Genomic DNA, 2,777 nt, shown 5'->3' on the forward strand with positions numbered 1-2,777 from the left:
AATACGTTAAAGACGTGGTAAAACTGTGTGGGTATAGCAGCATATGTGTGTATAAGTGTACTAAAGGAAAAGAGGGAAGTGATTTACTTCGCCGCAATACAAAGTGAAGGTGTTGTAGTTTATATGGTAAAAGAGAGTGCAAAAAAAACAATAAAAAAATGCATAAAAAGCATAGTAGTGCCATATAGTAAAGAAAGGAACTATAAAGAAATTTCTCAAAGGCAGAAGTAAAAACACAACAACAAAAACTGAAAAAAAGTCACTTCGTCAAGGCGATAACAAAACTAAAAATGAACTAAAAAACCGGAGTCAAGCCTCAAGAATATTATTGTAGAAAGAACAAGAATTGAAAAATAAAAAAGTTTGCAACATAACACCGTAAGCAACAACAAAAAACTTCAACAAAACGCAGCAATAAATTTAACTTTTCAGCGCACACCAAATCTCACAAGTGCTGCTTTCACGCCCCTCAACAGGAGCACATTGTTTATGTAAACAAAAGCGCGAAAGGCTGGAGCAAAAATCTGCTTGGCTTCAATACAAACAGAGCAGCACAGTTCGAGAAATAATAAAATAAAGAAAAACAAAAACGCCAACAGCTGAAAGAAAAGACATTTCGCGCTCTCAAGTTCGCAGCTCGCGCTCCGACAACCGTGCCCGCGTGCTTCTTCGGCAGCCGGAGTAGAAAATCTTAAAGTTAGCTGCTAAACACTTCGTGAAAGCATTGAGTTAACGCTCTCAATCACTGGCGTCTAGCTAAAGCTAGAGCTTAAAATATCTGCACTAAGTACTCGTAAGAAACCACTAAAAAAGAGAGGAAGCAATTAGGAATAAAGTACAATAATTAAACTTTAAAGAGCGTAGTAAAAAAGCGAAAGTGAGAAATACTTTCACTGTAGTGTCGGAGCTAAAAAATTACTGAGAGTGAAAGTGAGGCGGAACCCGGGAGTGGTAGCTAGAGTCTTAAGGTGGCAGGGTAAAAAAAAAGTAGAGAAAACGTAAATGTGAGCGTGGCACGAATGTTTCAATAGCAGTTACAAAGTCAAAAGTCAAGAGGGAGAAAAAACATCTAAAAACTCAACCATATTCGGCGAGGATCTGTGAGGGTTCTCGCAGCAAAGCAGTGCTTAGAAATACCACAAGAATTTGCAGCAAACGCTTATGGAAATCTAAGCTGCCAGCACAGTGTGAGTGGGCGATTAAATACAACAACAACAACAATATCAATCCCATATAAAGTACACAGCAACACCCTTTTGTCGCAAATGTCCGCCAACGAAGCTGGGGATGGGGCTGCAGAGCCATCCAACATGGCCAACGGTGTGTCAGCTAACGAGCCAGCGCCTTCGCCTTCGCCTTCACCAGCACCAACAACCTCACCACCGGCACGGGCACAGTCACAGCCACCAACAGCTATGGACGATGGCAACGCAACGGCACAAATTAGTTCTGCCGCACAGTTCGATGGTAACGTTTCAGCATACGGCGCGGTCAAACAGTTTAACGAATCGAATAATAATAATAACAGCAGCAACAACAACAACAACACTAACGCTAACTACACGAAATCCAACGGTTATCACTACAACAACAACAACAGTAATAGTAATCATCCACACGATAATAGCGGCGGCAGCAATCGCAGTAGTCCGCTTAAGAGTCCACGCGGCGGCATTGGACGTGACGGCAGCAGCTTTCATACCATACAACACCACCAGCAGCGGCATCATCAGGACGACAGTGACAATGAAGATTATGAGCTACAAGGTGCAGCTGGTGGCATAGGTGGTGGTGGACCGATTGGTGATTATTGGCAACAGCGTAACGGTATTGTCGGCGGGCCAGCAAGTGGCCGGCAAAGTCGTGCGCTCAGTCCCACATACATTGATAATATGAGTGAGAATTCCGAACAACCGCCTGTGGTGCCGTTGATACGCTCCAAATCCCGGCCAGAGTTATCATCCAATGCGCAACTGAATTCCGCAATGAGCGCCGCTAGTCGCTATAATAATCTTTCGTACTGGAAGGCGCGACGTGTGGTCTTCTATCGCAATGGTGATCCCTTCTTTCCTGGCGTTGAGTTGCGTTATCGTCCAGGACGTGATATAACCTCGCTGGATAGTTTGTTGGATAAGATTTCGCCGAAAATGGATTTGCCGCGTGGTGCAAGGTATGTCTTCTCAATGGATGGTGATCGCAAGTATCATTTGGATGAGCTGGAAGATGGCGCGTCCTATGTGGTGTCCTCCTTTAAGGCGTTCAAGGTGAGCAGAAAGATTTTTCTCTACACAAATTTTAGTAGCACATGTCGTGAAACATTAAAATATTATGAGTGTGTGTGTGTGTAAGTTCGAGCGCGTGTGCATTGATTGTAGTGTGGCAAACAAAAAAATGTCAACTGCCGCACTTTTAAATACTCTTTTATTGTATGTTGACCTCGTCGTCGCTACCATTAACCTACTCTAATTTTATGCTTATAATTTTTCCCTCTATCGCTTAATCACTGCGGGCTCCCTAAATCTCGCTCGCTCACCTCCAAGTTTCTTTCAAATGTTTCTTTTCGTGATTATATTTCATAGCGTGTAGCTGGAGCTCATTTTGTTTTGCATTGCAAATATTTGTGTTAATTAAAAAAGTATTCATAAACACACATACCAATACATATTCTATATGTGCAATATGCAGGTATGTACGTATTTGTGCTCGCCTAACTGGAGTAGTTCACGAAAATCATGAAATCGATAAAATTTGAATATTTTTCTTTCTTGTACTACATA

The 2,777-nt window shown here is 42.2% G+C and overlaps 1 protein-coding gene across 1 annotated transcript; it reads left to right on the forward strand.

Moving 5' to 3' along the window:
• Positions 1 to 1,265: 1,265 nt before the first annotated feature.
• On the forward strand, positions 1,266 to 2,264 carry LOC108376704 (echinoderm microtubule-associated protein-like CG42247; the record flags this gene model as incomplete). The annotated part of the gene is made up of 1 exon (XM_017632935.1): positions 1,266 to 2,264. A coding segment is annotated over exon 1 (999 nt), but the record flags the coding sequence as incomplete, so codon positions are not given.
• Positions 2,265 to 2,777: the final 513 nt, after the last annotated feature.

Source organism: Rhagoletis zephyria, unplaced genomic scaffold, assembly GCF_001687245.7.
Source record: "Rhagoletis zephyria isolate East Lansing unplaced genomic scaffold, Rhagoletis_zephyria_1.1 Rzeph_scaffold_10845, whole genome shotgun sequence".
NCBI lineage: Eukaryota > Metazoa > Arthropoda > Insecta > Diptera > Tephritidae > Rhagoletis > Rhagoletis zephyria.